The 17,232-nt window shown below is 39.3% G+C and overlaps 1 protein-coding gene across 12 annotated transcripts in view; it reads left to right on the top strand.

Annotated features, from left to right (window-relative positions):
• Positions 1–17,232, top strand: part of CIT (citron rho-interacting serine/threonine kinase) — a 165,206-nt gene that overhangs the window by 118,058 nt on the left and 29,916 nt on the right. For 8 of the 12 annotated variants that reach the window (XM_038575284.1, XM_038575288.1, XM_038575286.1 and 5 more), the window contains 4 exons: positions 6,392–6,589; positions 7,033–7,253; positions 9,173–9,308; positions 12,025–12,129. In XM_038575284.1, the coding sequence (XP_038431212.1) occupies positions 6,392–6,589; positions 7,033–7,253; positions 9,173–9,308; positions 12,025–12,129 (660 nt within the window). The remainder of the gene's footprint in view (positions 1–6,391; positions 6,590–7,032; positions 7,254–9,172; positions 9,309–12,024; positions 12,130–17,232) is intronic. The other 4 variants (XM_038575279.1, XM_038575287.1, XM_038575283.1 and 1 more) reach the window with 1 other exon arrangement.

Genomic DNA, 17,232 nt, shown 5'->3' with positions numbered 1-17,232 from the left:
GGTATAAAACACACTGTAAAATGCATACAGTGCACTAATCTTATGGGTACAGTCCAATGAAATTTTTACACCATATAGACAATGGTGTAGCCACAACATAGTTCAAGATCCAGAACATTTTTTTTTTAGCCTCCAACAGGCTCTCTCATGTCCCCTTCTTTTCATCATCCTTTGCCCAAAGGGTGGCCACAGTTCTAATACCAGAAATCAGTTTGGCCTGTTCTTGAACTTCAGACAAATGGAATCACAGAGGATGTGCTCTCTTGAGCTTAGCTTTTTTTTTTTTTTTTTTTTTTTTTTTTAACTTAAATTGTCCATGGGGTTCATCTGTGTGGTTGAAAACATCAAGAATGTGTTCCTTTTCATTAATTATGGTGTAGCGTTGCCAGTGGACATGTAGAACTGGAGTTCATTTATCTATTCTCCTGCTGATGGAATTTGAATTGCTGCCATTAGGAACACAGCTGTCAGGAAGCACTGTTGCACAAGTCCTTTGGTGGCTCTAAGCACCTGTTTCTGAAGAGCATATACCCAACAGTGGAGTAGCTAGTAGGTCACGAAATATGCCTCTGTTTGATTCTAGTGGGTACCTGGCAGATAGATTTTGGTATTTCCCATTGCTGATGGCTGCATCAGGGGTAGGCCTGCCTCACAAATATCTCCTTATTTCTTCGTTCTGCCTCTATTCCTTGAGGAGTTGATGCATTCTGTTCCTATATTCTTGTGCCCCTACTTTTTAAGTTTCTTACTGTCTCAGTTTCTTATTTTACGCACGAGTTATTTGCTTATGTTACATGCATGCTCATAAGTGATCACTGAATAAAACATAGATCATTTTATGATGGTGATTTTTTTATATTACTATTTTTTCCTAAAATAAACTTGGATATGTTTTAAGTGTGTACATCGTTAATCCTTCATCTGGAGTTTTCTCTTTTTTTAGTCTTTTGGCATAACAGGTTTTTTTTTTTTTAATTGAAGTATAGTTGACACACAATATTACATTAGTTTTTGGTCTATAGCATAGTGATTCAACAACTCTATATATTATGCGAGGCTCACCACAAGTATAGTTACCATCTGTCACCATACAATGCTATTATAATATCATTGACTATATTCCCTATGCTGTGCTTTTCATCCCTGTGACTTATTCATCTCAGAACTGGAAGTCTGTATCTCCCACTCTCTTTCCTCTACTTTACCCAGCCTTCCACCCCTCTCCCTTCTGGCAACCATCAGGTCTCTATATTTATGGGTCTGCTGTGTGTGTGTGTGTGTGTGTGTGTGTGTGTGTATATATATATATATATATGTATATATATATATATATTAGATTTTATTTATTTATCCATGAGAGACAGAGAGCGAGGCAGAGACACAGGCAGAGGCAGGCAGAGGGAGAAGCAGGCTCCATACAGGGAGCCTGATGTGGGACTTGATCCTGGGTCTCCAGGATCAGGTCCTGGACTGAAGGTGACGCTAAACCGCTGAGCCACCTGGGCTGCCCTGTTTTGTTTTTTAGATTCCACATCTAAGTGAAATCATATGGTGCTTGTCTATCTCTATCTGACTTATTTCACTTAGCCTAATATCTTCTAGGTCCATCCATGTTGTCGCAAATGGCACAATCTCCTCCTTTGTACACGGCTGAATAATATTCCATTGAGAATATATGTGTGTATGTGTGTGTGTGTGTGTGCGTGCACGCATGCATGATATATTCCTAAGAACTTTAAAAAAAAAACTTTTTTATCGTTTTATTGAAGTACGTTTGGAGTATGGTAACTTCAAGAGTTTTGAAAGTGTACACAGCTGTGAAGCCAGCAAGACAATCAAGTTAACGAATGAGTGTATCTGTTACTCTCAAATGTTTCCATGTGCCCCTTTGTAATCCTCCCTCACCCAGATTTTAAAAATTAGAGGATTGTTTTGTTTTTTTAAAATAGATTTTATTTATTTATTTGAGAGAGTGAGCAAGAGAGAGCAGAGCATGTGCAGGGGGAGGGGCAGAGGGAGAGGGAGAAGCAGACTCCCTTCTGAGCAGGGAGCCGAATGTGGAGCTCCATCTCAGGACCCTGGGATCACGACCTGAGCTGACCTGAGCTGAAGCAGACACTTAACTGAGCCACCCAGGCACCCCAAGGAATTTTTTTTTAATAGATATTAAAGTAAAGTAAATTTTATATTCTCTTGATCCCTCACATTTGCTTTTTTTCTGGAGCAGTGACTTCTAATCCTAGCTTTTTACTTCTGGTATCTGTGGAGAAGCCTTGGGAACTCTCCCAATGGGAGGGGGAACCTGAAAGAGTGACACCCCCCCCCCCCCCCACACACACACACACACTTCATCTATAACAGCTGGGTTGCTAGTGTCCAACCATGTGTTCTGGAATCAGACTGGGTTCTGATTCGAATGTAGCCTCTGTAACCTGTGTTATGTTAAACTCTCAAGCCTCAACAGTTTACCCGTAAAGTGGCACTGACATTGTATATTCCCCATTCCAGTATATTGTCAATTATAAGATGCATAATTCATTTAATAGCTGCTCTTTGGGGGCTTGGTGAGGGCAGAGAGACAGCTGCTTAGTTGTAATACACATTCACATTTCGGAAACAGTAAAACTTAAGAAACACTAAGTCACAGAATCAGAAATTTGGTGCTAATGCCTACATCATGGGTGTCCTGCAAGAAGTAGATGCTACATCCAAGTGATTATACAGGGCCTGGTCCATAGAAAGTGCTAAACAGTATTGGCTACTATTCATAGTATATTGGCTTTATGAGATCATCTTTTGTTTAGAAAATGGTCTGCCCCTTTAAAAAGTTTGAAAATCACTGCTTGTAGCACATTTGGCAGCAATAGATCTCCGTTACACTTTTTCAAGTTCAAAGGCTGCTTTAAAGACACTTCAGAAGGACATGATGGATGCTTCTCTCTTACTGGTGCTGAGATTGTCTCTGCAAGGAAATGTCATCTTTATTACTGGTGGGAACTCCTGTAATAACTCAGCTGATAGGAGCTCCCAGTTAGCAGCTTTTCAAAAGCTTATGAACAGTAAGATTTTCCAGCTCAGACCATTTCTATATTTTGATGAGATTTAAAAAAAGTATTTGATCCAATCTGGCACTTAAAACTCTACCTAAGTCTGTTTTGGAGGGGAGTTGGTGGGCAAACATATGACACAGTTTTAATTATGAATCAATCTGTCAGCTATAAGATTAAAAATAAATAATATGCAAATAACTACCTTCAAGAAGGAACCAGACATTCCAGTAGGACTTCAGCCTTCAAAACGGAACCAGACATTCCAGTAGGACTTTAGCCCTGTGTCTTTTTAGCCTGATGCTCATTATCTGACTGGTTTCTTCACCCTCAGCATGCTATTGAACATTTACCTAGTAGCATTCTCTCTTCTGGTCTTCTCATTAAGTATGAGAGGTAAACAGTTCTTGCTCAGAACTATGAGGTTTGCTTGAAAGGCAACAGATAACTCCAAATAGAGACCTCTCTCTTGCTCTCTCTCTTTTTCTTCTTGGACACTGAGTGTAGATCACTTTTTATATCCTTATTTTCTCTTAGAACTGCATCATGATCTCTTATCTGCAAAAACAGCATTATAAGAAGACTCTTGGCCCTGTGTCAGGAAGCTGTCTCTCTCCTCTTCTCACTGCTAAGATGGAGTCAGCCTTTCAGTTTCTCTTTTTTAACTTATATCCTCAGGGTTGAAAGGTTAACAGACTTATAGTAAACAGATCATTTGCTCTTGATATAGAGAGAATACACTCATGGACTCATGGAAGAACTAAGAATTCTCCTTGCACATTACCTGGTTCAAAATCACAGATTGCCTATCAAAATACTTAAAAAAAAAATTTTTTTTTTTTAAACCTTGGAGACCACTGATTTTCTGCCTATGTCCCAAGTCAGTTCAGTATCTGTAAACTCAATAATGTGTATGTGGATGTGTCTAATACTAACCACCACAACTCCAGCCCCTTAAAATAGAGTCACAAGTTAAATATATGTTATGACTTGGGCAGAAAGAATGTATAAAAGGTCTGAATGAGTTAAAATGCTCTAATGAGTGTTTGGGTGCTTCACACAAACACATAAACCTCCTCTTGACAATTGGGCAAAATAGGATAAAATATAGAACTAACAATCATAAACTGTAAGTAGAAATCAGAGATGTGAGACCCCTTTAAAATTGGATGAGAATAGGGAAATAGAAGAATGCTTCCCACTCCAGTGGGCCCATCTCAACTGAAATGAGAGTCATAAACTTGGCACTTCATTGAGCTTTTCAAATATTTCTTCCTTAGCATTTTATCATCTATTTTGAAAGGAGAAGAGTTAGCAGAAATGGGTTAATAATAAATTGCAGTTTAAAAAAAATAAATTGCAGTTTTCCCACAAATCGGAGAAAGGGAGTGGGAGCCCAAGGACTTAGGTACATCTTCAAGTGGTGAGCAAATTATTTTGGCAACGTGTATATTCTTATGTGAGCAGATTTTCTGTAGTCTCTTTGCTCTGCAAGAGGCATCATTATAATCTTTAAAATGAAGCATTGTCTTGGTCAATAATTTTTTTCCTTGTATTTCACAGGCTACATGAAGGTAGAGAAGTATGCAAGAAAATTCAAAACAAAAAAAAAAATAGAAACAGAGGAAGTAGTAAATATATTATTAACCTCTGTTTCACGGATGGTGAGCCCAACCCTGCAAAGTTCAAGATGGCTTTATTTGGGGTTACAGACTCCATTTGAGAGTATAGTTACCAGGCTGGCTTGCCTCTGTTTTTTTTGGAGGAGGAGTGGTGCAGAGAAATTGGAAGGAAGCATCATAGTTAAATGGAGGCATTTACAGTCTAGGATGAGAGCCATCTTAAGGAATGGGTTTACTACATAGAAGACAGAGACCAGTTGAACTACTGGGCATTGTTTTTTCATTGTTTCTGGTTTTAGGAGATTTAACCATGTCACCAGAAGGGTGATCCAGGGATCCTTTTGAGGTGTAACTGCCCAGTAGAACAACAAATTTGCAGGTTTTTTTTTTTTTTTTTTTTTTTTTCCCATTTCCCCACTTTTCCCTGATAAAGAAGAGATCTGGCTAAGGACCTAACCACACTACCTTTATTCTCCATCTTATAGCTGACAGTGCACCCCAAACCAATATGTTAGGAATTAACAGGGTTTTTGACATTAAAATACAAATTACTAGACCACTTAATACATTAAAAGCTTATCAGCTCAGTTAACAAAACAAAGAGCTCTGTTTTCTGAGCCACACTGAACAAATGTGCTAAATTGATGTTCTTTAATTCTGTGTGCCTGGGAAGATTTTTTTAAATTGATAATCAAAGGGGGCTAAAATAGGGAATTAGTCATGGAAACAGTGGCAACATTTCATAAACTAAGTCTACTCTAGGTTTGGAAGTTGGAATCAATTAATAAACCGTAGGCTTCAAGGCATTTCCTTTTAATATACTTCTTTTTGTTACATAAAATTTAATATACTGCCTGTGTGCCTCATTCCAACTATTATTAGAAAATTTCCCTTAAACTTCGAAAGTATTATATACAAAAGCTCTCTGCAAGTGCTGATACTGAACCTCAGCAAAGAGAATAGGGAAGCTAAATGCACTGAAATCGAAGTCATTCTGCCACTGAGCAGGGAAATAAGGGAAATAATGTAGCAAAGCCAGATTAAATCTCTCTCAATAAAATGACAATTTCATATACATGCCCTTTCATTTTTTGAGAGCTAATGGTATAATAAAAACCATTAAAGTGATGCCACAGTACAGTATTTTCAGGGTTATTCTAAGCTTCCTTTAAATTTTTTTCTTTTGTTGCATGAAATTAAATTTATTGCTGAGATGTTAAAATAACTCTTAGTGTCCTTCGCAGTCAGTCCTTCTTGATAAGAACTTTATTTCGCTTTCTAAGACTATCTCTGCTTCTGATGTCCTGTGAATGGTGCCATGGGCTTAGTAGCTTCATTAGCTGATTGTGACACTGGTCTGTTAGATGCCTTTCCTCGGCTTGCATTTTCCACATCATATAATTGTCCGTTAACTTGATCTCATTTAAAGTGGCCCCTTCCACATGACATCACTTTTGATTGATTTGCTTTTGCCATATCTTCTAGATGGACCCCAAGTTAGAAAAAATCAGAGACTTTTCTTTTTCCATCATAGTATGTGTGTGTTAGTGCTAAGTGGACAGGCATGGGAGCTTGGCTTTGGATGCCAGGGTTGGATAAGCAAAAGTGAGTGGCACATCGATTGCCAGTGTCACGTAGGTTCTAAAATCAATGGCTCTAGAAGCAGTGTCTTATTTCAAAATGACTTGCTTGATATAGAGCGAGGTCCCTTTCCTCTTTTAGGTAATCACAGACCTGGAGGAGCAGCTAAACCAGCTGACTGAGGACAACGCTGAGCTCAACAACCAAAATTTCTATTTGTCCAAACAACTCGACGAGGCTTCCGGTGCCAACGATGAGATAGTACAGCTACGGAGTGAAGTGGACCATCTCCGCCGTGAGATTACAGAGAGGGAGATGCAGCTCACCAGCCAGAAGCAAGTAAGGATAGTAAACAGTGTCAGAGATCCCTGGTACACTTTGATTCCTTTAGATTTTAGAGCAAGTACCTGGTATACCTCTCCTAAGGGATCCATTAAATGGGCTCTGTTTCATTACCATGTCTATGTTTTGAGGGCTTGGGGGTTTGGAAAAGTAACTTTTCAAAGTGTGTTCTCTTAATTTTGATTTTAAAAAGCGTGAAAGTAAAATAGAATGGTCTGGAAGTCTAGTGTGAGCCATTTTTAAGTGTAGTCTCTTCCCCCTGCCTTGCTTTGGGTTCTGCCTTTAAGATGGTGGCAGAAATTGCCCTTTATCCATTTTTGTCTGGTTCCCTGGGTCTGTAGAAGAAGATATACCATATTTCAGATTGTAGTTAGAAACTTGTGCTTTTCTGACACTGATCCAACAAAAGTAACATCTAGGAAATCCTCATTTGATACAAGGCACAACTCAGTGGTACTGATTTGCAGACGATGGAGGCGCTGAAGACTACTTGCACGATGCTGGAAGAACAGGTCATGGACCTGGAGGCCCTGAATGATGAGCTGCTGGAAAAAGAGCGGCAGTGGGAGGCATGGAGGAGTGTCCTTGGTGACGAGAAGTCCCAATTTGAGTGTCGGGTTCGAGAGTTACAGAGAATGCTGGACACTGAGAAGCAGAGCAGGTGGGACTTTCTGTTTGTAGAAAGCCAGTGATAGGTGTCTTCACCAGGGTCACCTGAGCATTATGAACGGAGTGACCAATGGTCCCAGCTTGCCCAGGGCTGAGAGGAATCTCTAGAATACAATACATTTGGTGCTAAGACGGGGAGACTTTTGGGCAAACTAGAATGGGTTGGTCATCCTAGTATACTTCCTACCTCTAGGGGGTGCCGTTCACACTGAAGACATGGTAGATGCAAAGATTGATTATGACAGTTCTATCGCTCTTGTGGGCAAGTGTTTTTTTTCTAACAAAATGGGTATATTATGACAGTTTACCAACAGATAGAGATAACTGGTCTTGAAGAATGGGTCCTGTTTTTGAGTGTGCCCAAAGGTACCTTGCATGCCAGAGTTAGCCCATGGCTTCATGTGTGTACAGCTGAGTTATATCCATCCTTTGTCACCTCACTTATACCACCTTCCTCTGAAATTGACCTTCCTGGGATACTCAGAACTCCTTCAGTGAGATAAACTGTACATAGAAATGTGTCTCATTTAGTTGGACACTGTCAGACTCATTTTGGTATGTTCCCACATTTACTTGACCACAGTAGACTCAACCATATGTGTTGGGTGTTTAATGTGTGCTAAATCAGTTAAATGAGAAAAGATTGGAGGCAAAAGATGAGAATCCTTAAATTTCAAAAGACACTGGTAGAAATACTCATTTTTTGGATATCCTCCCACTCAGGGTATTTGCTGATGTGAGGGGCTGCTGGTTTAAGACCTCCTGTTCTTCTTTCTCCTGAGTCCTCATGGTATATTCTGGTTGCTTTCACACAATCCCCTTCCCTTCTGCCCTTGAGTACAGCTCCTATCTGAGCTGTTTCTAGAATCCCTCAGAGACCAATTTGAGGGTCGGAAGCTAGCTTCAGCATCAAGAAACACACAACTACACATGGAAGGTATAATTATGGGCTGTGCTTAGGAAGACATTTCATGTATACTTTCAGGGACAGTTGTGAAAGATCTTGGCTTTTCCTTTCTTACCCACCAACCCCCTATTTTGGTGTTACGTGGGATACCAAGATGAGTAAAATATAATTCTTAATTCTTGTGCTCAAGAGGCAAGTCACATGGAGATGATGAATTATGCATTCGGGTATTTACCACCTTAAATAGTGAGTGGGGTGTGCCAGGAGAGGAGTATATGTATGCTTTGGATACAGAGCAAGGAGAGCTTCCTTGTAAAAGGAGAAATTGACCAAGTTTTTATGGAGGGCATGGCCTTTTGAGTTTATCCTTGAAGGCCGAGTAAGATAGGGGGAGGAGAGCAGCAGCCAGTAGAGGAGACTATAAGCCCAGGTATGGAAGTAGCAAAAGACCTAAATGGGGAAGGGCAGCAATTTTTCTATCTTGCTTCTAGTTTTTTCTATTCTCTAACCTTATTTATAGATAAATTCATCAGATTCGGGTTTCAGTTTCCAAATGAGCATCCCCAGCACTTAACTTACTGCATATACTTTAAGGAGAGGAAATGTTTGTTTGATTGGAGCCTCTTGTGGTCCTCTACACCTGTGGTCCTTCAGGGGGACCCATTTCCATTTCCAGTCCCATGGGAGGCAGTGACAGTCTTGCTATATCCTATTCAATCTAGTTGCTTTTGGAAAATTGCCTTTTCCCCTTCAGCCTTTCCAAGTGAGTACTCACAGGAACATTACCTATTAAGAGTATTTTTACCCATGGTCTAAAGTGGGTCAAATCTTTGCTCTGTAAGCAATCAGAAAGCAAGACATAATTTGAAAGTAGGAATCCAGGTTGGGCATCTCTCCACCCTGTAGCCTGTTTGGTTGCTTATGGGAGTTAGAGATGGGCCCACTTACTTTTCCTAGATTGGTGATGGTGGGGCTTTTGAAATGGGCCTGTGCTTTTCCCACAGAGCGAGGGCCGACCAGCGGATCACAGAATCACGCCAGGTGGTAGAGCTGGCGGTGAAGGAGCACAAGGCTGAGATTCTTGCTCTGCAGCAGGCCCTCAAAGAACAGAAGCTGAAAGCTGAGAGCCTCTCTGATAAGGTCAGTGCCCATTCCTTCTGCCTTTTAGGAGAACATCTTTATCTTCTTTTAGAAGGCATGCTCAACCCAAATTCAGGTGCAATCCATGGTCAGCATATTTCATGAACATGTATTTACTCAGTCCTGTAAAGCCATAGGATTAGGCTCTGCAATGGGACACCCTTGGTTGGCGATAGTGTGGGAGTTGTGGTAGGGACTGGTGTGTCACCGTCTGCTGGTAACTTCTTAATATCTGCCTGTCCGGGGCTCTGAGGTCTGGATTTTGGTCTCAGCACACAGCTCTCTGGTTTTCTGGCACCTGATTTCTAGACTTAATTTCTGGATTGGTTGCTAGATTTAATGTCTAGCATTCTTGGGATGTATTCAGTGGCAAGGACTAATGCTCCTTCCATTGCTGCACTCATAGGCAGCTCAGCCTCTCTCCAAGGCCAAGGGCACAAGAGAGTCTGATGGCCACTTGAGTCCTCAATATTTTATTTACATTGGAAATATACATGTCCTGTCCTGTGGCATGCCATGTTATGTTTGCAGAATGATGTACCCGTGTTCTGGAGATTTATCTAAGTCTGGAAAGAGATTTCAAATAGATGCCCCAAGTGTTACAAAAAACAAGAATGAAGATCAAAGAAATTTCATGTATATACCCAGGCTCATACACACACACACACACACACACGGATGCACTTCTTTACGCACACAAAAACACACATATAAAATAAAGCAAGAATCTGAATTTCATATTTTGTATAATTCTTTGTTATTTCATAATTATAAAAGTAATTATATGGGGTCATAGTGACAGATCTAGAAGCTATAGAAAAGGAAAAGATGACTGGCAATCTATCTCTGTTCTAGTAGTGAATTTGTGATATTTTCTTTGCATGATATGTTTGTGCATACACACACACAATTTTATAAATTTATTATTATATTTTAGACTCTTATTTACTTGAGAGAGAGCAAGAGCAAGAGAGATCACAGAGGGAGAGGGAGAAAACAAAGTCCCTGCTGAGAAGGGAACCTGATATGGGGTTTGATCCCAGGACCCTGAGATCAAACCTGAGCTGAAGGCAGATGCTTAGCCAACTGAGCCACCCAGGCACCCCACATTTTTATAAATTTAGATTCTTACTATGTAAACAGCTTTCAGTCTTTAAAAAAAAACTACATAGAACTAAGGGCTTTTCCTCAGTTACTGAATGTTTTTTGAACATATAGTTCTAAAAAAAAAACCCCAAACAACACAGAGGGACCTATTTTAATCATTCTACTTGTGTTGGAACTTTGAGCTTCTTTCAGTTTTTTGCCATGGTGTTATAAATAACACTGTGATAAATAGAAATCTTTATGGATATCCATGATTATTTTCTTATAGAAATAAAATTATTGGATTTTTAAAAAAGATTTTATTTATTCAAGACAGACACAGAGAGAGATAGAGAGAGAGAGAGAGAGGCGGAGACACTGGCAGAGGGAGAAGCAGGTTCCACGCAGGAAGCCTGATGTGGGACTTAACCCTGGGTCCCCAGGATCAAATCCTGGACTGAAGGCAGTGCCAAACCGCTGGGCCATCGGGGCTGCCCAAAATTATTGGATTTAAGGCTAGAGTTTGCCACTCAGGAACACTCTGGAATTCTTTGATACTGGCTTACTATTTCTTTTCTTTTTACTCATGAGGAAACTGAATATATTATATAGAAGTAAATGAATCCTTTTGTGTTTAACTTGAATATTTTTTTTTATTTGATTGTTCTTATTCTGTAGTAAAGTTATGCTCATCCTTTAAGACTCCAGACATTGGGGCATCTGGTTGGCTCAGTTGGTTAAAGCATCCAACTCTTGATCTTAGCTCAGGTCTTGATCTCCTAGTGGTGAGTTTAAGCCCCATTGTGGGCTCCACGCTGGGGTGGAGCTTACTAAAAAAAAAATAAAACAAAAACCTCTGGACTCCAGACATTGACATAATCTTTTCTTCACAACTGGTAAATTCAGGAAGAATTTCTCTTCTCCTATCCCCTTATCAAAAATATTATGTGACAAAGCAATCATTGTTTGTGTATATGTATAGTTATGGGCTATTCTCTGCGTTTGTGACTTTAGTAAGATTCTTAAGAGAGTTTGTCCATTCTTTCATCCTAAGAGCTCCAATATATTACTGTGTAAATAGTAAGCATTCAGCATTTGATTATTTAATTAAATTTGGCCAAAGTGATCATCCTTGTCTTAGAACTTGTCATAACTAAAAAAAAAAAAAAAAAAAAAAAAAAGAACTTGTCATAACTTTTTATGTGACCCATGCCTTAGAAGTAATCATATTCCTATATGTCTTACCAGTGACATGGTCCTTTGTGATATACTTTTAGAAAACAATATTTATTTATTTATTGAAAGATTTTATTTATTCGAGAGAGTGAGCACGCCGTGTAAGAGTGAGTACAAGTTGGGGAGGAGCAGAGGGAGAGGGAGAAGCAGACTTCTTGCTGAATGTAGGGCCCTATTCCAGGACCAAGCCAAAGGCAGATGCTCCACTGACTGAGCCAACCCAAGCACCCCTAGAAAACAGTATTTATTTGTTTTGTTTTTTTGAAAAAAAAATTTATATTCTGATCTTCAGACCTTGATTTTTTTAATGTGAAGGTTTGTGGGTATTTTCATAAGTCATTAGCATCTAACATTCCTAAATATGATGTCATGGCCAATTTTTCCAAATGCCCAGCTCAATGACCTGGAGAAGAAACATGCCATGCTTGAAATGAACGCCCGAAGTTTACAGCAGAAACTGGAGACTGAACGAGAGCTCAAACAGAGGCTTCTGGAAGAGGTGAGTGTAAGATATCTAAGAAATAGAGCCAGGGGGGATTCTGAAGGTGAAAATTTGTTGTGTTTGGGTGGTTAGATCCAGATTAGACATTCAAATTTCAAAGTTTGAATTTCCGAGGAACAGTAAGGTGGTCACTTATTACTTTTTTGAAGGTATTTAACATGTCCAAGGAATGTGTCGTGAAGCCCAGGGGGTCTTTGTCACTTGTATCCTCTCACAAGATGCTTAAAAGAATGTTGAGCACAGATGAATATGTGCCAAATGGAAGTTTATTAAATATACGGGTGACTGAATATTGCATTAAATTGTTCTTTTAGAGTTAATATCTAAAGTACATTAAGTTTTCAGGCTGATAGTATATCTACACAAATTAACTTCATGCACAGGGCAGGGACTTGATCAGATTTATGCTGAGGACTAAACTTCATGAAGACTTTGAACATTCATTTAATTCAATTACAAAAACTTTGCCCTGCCTTTGAGATATAGAATGAACAGCTCAAATTGATCTCCGAACCCATCCCTCATATTATTTCCTGGCCCTTTTAACAGAATTCTGAAAATCTCTCTTTAAGTTGATGACTATTTCCCGCTCCCAACCAACTCCCTCCCTACATGGTGAATCACTAATGATTCTGCTTTGTTCATTAGAATTGACCAACTAGGACAAATATACTTTATAGAGGTATTTAATGAGAAACAAATCTCAAGAGTGTTCTATTTAACCATGGGGAGCCTGATAGTTCAGTTAACTGGATAACCTGTTCTGGTTAGTTGAGGTTTTATTATATGATCCCTTCCAAAGAGCTCTGCTGATAGAAAGAATAGTGCTAAGTTATTGACTTTGAAAAGTGTGATGAAAATTTTGCAGGTGATTATGAAATATTTTACAGAATGATACTTTGAAAAAAATGGCTGGGAGTTCTGGAGATGGATGGTGGTGATGGTTGCCTAACAATGTGATGGTCTTTACTGCTAGTGAACTGTACACTGAAAAATGGTTAGAAAGGTAAACTTTATGTATGTTGTATCACGGTAAAGATTTTAAAAATAAAATTAATTGTATCTACACGGGAAGTTCACGAAAGGCAGCATTAAGAACACTGTAATAAAAATTTTTTAAATCTACTTGGTGGTCAAGTAGAGAATGATGGTCTTTTATCTGGAATGAATAGGCAATGTCCCCGCTTTAGGCACATGTTGGAAACAGAACAGAAATAATCAATGATCTTGCCTGTCCTATTTTCCTTCTGAGGAAAGAGAGTTGGTTCTGACAGCTCAATACTTTGGTCCAAGGTTACATGGTGAGTCAGTGACAAGGCTTGGAATAGCACGCTGGGATCCTGATTCAGTCCCCTCTTTCTCACTTCTAAACGACATAAGAACATTTCTAGCTTCTCAGTCTGCACCTCACAGATAGATTTTTGAGCACAGACATCTGGCTGACACTGAGTTTGAGGCAGATTTTGCTGACAGCTGAAACCATTATGAAACAGAGAATGATACTTATTGTCCAGAATGTGGTTAGGATCCTTGGTTGTGGTGTACACTTTATAAGCATGTGACCAAGACTTAACCTGAGTGTTCTCTTTTTTTAAAATGATTTTTGATGTAAACACCTGATTAATCATCATCACAGTGAAAATGTAAAACATTTTTATCATCTAAAAAAGTTCCCTTCTAGCTGATACCTTCTGACCCTGGCCCCAGGTACCCACCGATCTGCTCTTTGTCACTACTGATAACTTTCTTTTCTAGAATTTCCTAGAAGTGGAGTCATACTATATATACTCTTGTATCTGGATTCTTTATTTTTTTAAAAAATTTTTAAAAAGATTTAGAGAGAGAGTGTGCGAATGGGGGGAGGGGAAGGAGGAGAGAGAGAAGGAGAGAGAGAATCTCAAGCAGACTCCGAGTCGAGCATGGAGCCCAATGTTTAACCAACTGAGCCACCCAGGCACCCATGGATTCTTTGGTTAAGTATGCTTTTGTGAACTATCCATGCTGGTGAATGTACTAGCAGCTCATTCCTTTTTATTGCTAAGCAGTAATTTGTTGTATGGATATTCCATAATTTATCTATTCACCTGTTGATGAACCTTTAAATAGTTTCTAGTTTTTAGTTATTATAAACAATTCTGCTCTGAAAACTTGTGTGTAAATCTTTGTGTGGATAATATTTTCATTCCTTCAGGAGGAGAATTGCTGGGTCACATGTATGTTTGTAACAAAATGCTACACCCAACAAAATGGTTGAGTGTAGCAAAATGGCTCCATTTTGCTATGCCCAACAGCAGTTTCAACCCCACAATGCTTTGTTTGTATTGATTGCCCTTTCTAGTGTGTGTATTACAGTATCACATTGTGACTTTAATTTGCATTTCTTTAATAATGAAGGATAAACATCTTTTCATGTGTTTGTCATTCATTTATCTTCTTTTGGGAAGTGTAAGTTCAAATCTTTTGGGTAGTTACTTCTGAGTAAAGTTTTTAAAGATTTCTTCATAATAACATTTTGCCAGATGTATGTATGGTGAATCTTTCACCCAGTCTGTAGTTTGCCTTGTCTTTTAAAACAGTATTTTTCAAAGAGCAAATGTTTTTCCTTTTTATGAAGTCAAATTTATCAGTTTTAAAAAATGGTTTGTATTTTCTGTGTCCTATTTAAGAAATCTATGCTTATCCTAAAGTTGAAGATATTTTCTTCTCTTTGCACTCCTAGAAGTTTTATAGTTTGAGCTTTTATATGTAGGCCTAGGATGTATTTTGAATTACTTTTTATGTATGGTGTGAGAGTAGAGGTTCACTATTTTTCAGAGCTATCCTGTTATTCCAGTGCCATGTTGAAAAGACTATTTTTTTCATTAGATTTTCTTGACACCTTTGTCACAAAGCCATCTGCATGTCTATGCTTATTTCATTACCAGATCATCTGATTATAACACATCTTGAAGTCAAGATATAGTGTGTATGTTTTATCATAAGTGTACTCTTCAATCACCATCCCCTATTTCTCCCATTCACCTCCTCTCTGGTAACCATCAATTTGTTCTCCATAGAGAAGTCTATGGAGACTTCTATATGTCTATTTCTTGGTTTTTCTTTCTTTATTTTTTTGTATTTGCTCATTTGTTTTCTTTCTGAAATTAACTCAAGTGTCCTCTTCATTAGGTATAGAGACTTGTAAATGCGGCCAGAATCACAGTCTCAGAGTTGGGAAGTTTTTTATGTCATGGAGCCCAAATTCCCAGCCTTTGTTCCATTGATCTCTTCATCCCTGCCCCAGGCAGACTTTGCTAATGGATATTTCTCTGAAATCTTTCCTCTTGGTCCTGAAATGGCTTCAGAAGCTTTTTTGACATGTCACTTGACAGCCATCATCAGTCCATTGGAGGTGATGCCAAAGATGAAAGCCCATTTGCAAATTCTGGTCAAATTAACCTGCTGCCTAAGGCCTAACATTCCCCACCAGTGGGCCTGGTTGAACCTCAGCCTGAGTGCACAGTGCCTTTGGACATCCCAACCCATTTTTTCCAGCAACTTTAATTCTCAGAAAGTCCTGTCTCATTTTGAATTAAAGCCTGTAACTTCCAACCATTGGTTCTGTTTCATTGAAACACTTGAAAATAGAGCAGTCTGATATTTACAACCAAACTAGGGGATTAATACTGATTAATAATCAAATTACTTGATTAATAATTTTAAAACTAATGTTTAATTAGCAAGTGCCAGGTGCCCTTTTGAATATTTTCCATGAATTGGCCCATACATTTCTTGCAACAGTTCTATGAGATAACTACTTTTATTATCTCTTGGATAGTCAGCTAGATACCTAAGTAGCTCTCCCATTCTATACCACCTTCTCTTTCCTAAGAGAAACATTTCAAGTCCCTCCAAATTTGAAATGTTCTTTTCTGGTAGATTTATCTTTCCAAAGAGAGTTTCTAGAAGTCCACATGGTCTGAACAACATGGAGTAGAGTGGGATATCACCAGCTCTATTATGACTGTAAGTCTCTGCCAATTACCCTGGGCTCTTTGGGTAGTTTTATCACACCACTGACACTCACTGACCTGTTACATCGCCACCAACCCTTCCATAGGTTTTTAAAATAAATGTCTTTATATTCTGTGTTTATCAGTCGGTGTGTATGTGTACACACACATAAGTTTTTATTTATTTGAGAGAGAGCGAGCATGAGCAGGACAGGGGAGAAGCAGTGGGAGAAGCAGTCTCTCCACTGATCAGAGAGCCCCACATGGGTCTTGATCCCAGGACTCCAAGATCATGACCTGAGCTGAAGGCAGACGCTTAACACTGAGCCACCCAGGCACCCCTAGCAGTTGGTGTTTTTAAAAATACTGTCCTTTCGAACTTTCTCTGGTTGGTTTTGGTCCATCCTTTCAGCCACCAGGGTTGTTTGGTGCTCTGGTTCTGTGATCCAGCTCCTTCCTGCCAGTCTCCTGTCACTCATGTAAAACTGTTGGACAGCTGAAAGCACAGAGGTAATGCTCTCCTTCCAGTCTAACACTGACCTGTGAATAGCCCCCATTTGCGTCTCTCTGGGAAGCAGGTAAATGGCTTTGAAAAATATTCCACTGAGCAACCTGCCACTCTTGTTTTATTATAGTAAACAAGCAGCCTGTTTCTTGGAAAGCTAACGGACAGTTGATGCATTTCTTCTAGAGAAATATTTTGGGCTCGGCTGTCACCAAACCAATTCTTGTCCCAGCTCCTGTTTCTCTGCTTCCTGCCTAGTAATTAATGTTGTTCTAAAATAGTGGGAAGAAACTAAAGAGGGTAATTTGCGGAAATCACTTGCGCTGTAGGGGGCTGATCGCTCCCTTTAAGACATAATCTTAGCTGTTTTCTCTGCCGCCCTCCCACCCCCATATTTTAGGGGTTTCTGTGTGGTTTTTTTTTAAGATTTTATTTATTTATTCCTGAGAGACACACAGAGACAGAGGGAGAAGCAGGCTCCCTGTGGAGGGCCTGATGCTGGACTTGATCCCAGGACCCTGGGACTACCACCTAAGCCCAAGGCAGATGATCAACCACTGAGACCCCCGGTGCTCCAGATTTCTGTGGTTTGATTCAGAAATT

The sequence above is a fragment of the Canis lupus genome, chromosome 26, assembly GCF_011100685.1.
Source record: "Canis lupus familiaris isolate Mischka breed German Shepherd chromosome 26, alternate assembly UU_Cfam_GSD_1.0, whole genome shotgun sequence".
Taxonomy (NCBI): domain Eukaryota; kingdom Metazoa; phylum Chordata; class Mammalia; order Carnivora; family Canidae; genus Canis; species Canis lupus.
The sequence above is the reverse complement of the archived record's forward strand: the minus strand, read 5'-3'. Positions and strand labels throughout refer to the sequence as shown.